The sequence below is a fragment of the Perkinsus marinus genome (assembly GCF_000006405.1).
Source record: "Perkinsus marinus ATCC 50983 genomic scaffold scf_1104296965976, whole genome shotgun sequence".
Lineage (NCBI taxonomy): Eukaryota > Perkinsozoa > Perkinsida > Perkinsidae > Perkinsus > Perkinsus marinus.
In genome coordinates, this window is record NW_003204128.1 from 1 (window position 1) to 1233 (window position 1233).

The following is a 1233-nucleotide window of genomic DNA, read 5'->3' on the forward strand; positions in this document are numbered from 1 at the left end:
CCCCTAGTCTTGGCCGTCACCATCCCCTGCTGCTTCGGTGTTGTCTTCATCTGAGCTGCATGAGGTGGTGGTGACACTATACCAGGAGTCACCAGCCTGGCCGGAGCCTCAGAGGGGAGAGCCGGAAGGGCCGGCGCCGATTGCAGGCATGCTGAGACGGGATCACCAAGTATACACTATTCCTTCTAGAAGCAGTACTTCCTCCAACTCTAGTGAGCGCCCTCCGGTGACCAGCAACAGGTCTGGCTATTCCAGAGGGGCCTCCTCCCACCCGCCTCCCTCCACTCGGACCTTGGATTCGTGACGGACCAGCACTGGTGTCCTCCGTTATAGAGCCTAGACCAGTGGTGACACGAAGGCGCCCTTCCAAGGTCAACACTACAGTCGCCTCCTCCTCCCCTCTCGAGGAGCCACTTGTCGAACTTGCCATTAAGGGCGTTCCTGTGGTCCTGCTTCAACGGGAAGCCTACAGATGACCACGGACACCTCTTCCAGGCCCCATACACCAGAACCCACCAGGCTCCATAAGGATCTCCCTCAGCCTAGGTATGGTCTCCTCAGTACCAGTACTTCTAACCTGAGGCCAGGACTAGTCGACAGCAACGACTCAAGGAGGCATACGAAGTGGCCGATAGCAGTCTGCGCGAGCTCCCGTACAGCAGCGTCCTTGTCATTATACAGAGACATGAGTACTCTACCAACGTCCTTCACAGCCCTTCCAGTGGTCACCGTACCTTCAAACCAGGTACGATGGTGGCACACGAGGATAGGGCCTACCCTGGTGCTGGGTGAGGACTCCAATGAGGAGCTCCAGGCAGTCTGCGACGGACTTCTTGTTCTTGCTGGTCTGGATGCAGTTGATCAACATCGGGACCATCCCTCTGGCCGGGACCAGGGCCTCGGTATTGACGAAATGGATGGTGACCAAGTTCTTGATGTGGCTCCGAAAGGCTGCCATTTTGTGGCCCATTCGCTCCAACAAGGCAGGTATGAAGACGTTGCATTCCCGTTCAGTGAAGGGCCTGTGGTGACACTGGGGTGACACCAGAGATAGGCTCTCGCTGCCTGCCTGTTGACGGTGGGTAGGAGGGCATCCATTAGGTCCAGCATCGACTTCCACACTTGTGGGTTGTCCTTACATGTGCTGAGCAGCCAAGTACACCACTTCGCCACGAGGTCAAAGACCTAAACCGAATTAGAGTGGGGAAAGGAGCCAGCCGGGGGAAACACCCA

The 1233-nt window shown here is 57.1% G+C and overlaps 1 protein-coding gene across 1 annotated transcript; it reads right to left on the reverse strand.

Moving 5' to 3' along the window:
* Positions 1–466: 466 nt before the first annotated feature.
* Positions 467–970, reverse strand: Pmar_PMAR022735 (hypothetical protein; the record flags this gene model as incomplete). The annotated part of the gene is made up of 3 exons (XM_002769331.1): positions 467–577; positions 622–734; positions 778–970. The coding sequence occupies 3 exons, from the start codon at positions 968–970 to the stop codon at positions 467–469; spliced, it is 417 nt and encodes a 138-aa protein (XP_002769377.1).
* Positions 971–1233: the final 263 nt, after the last annotated feature.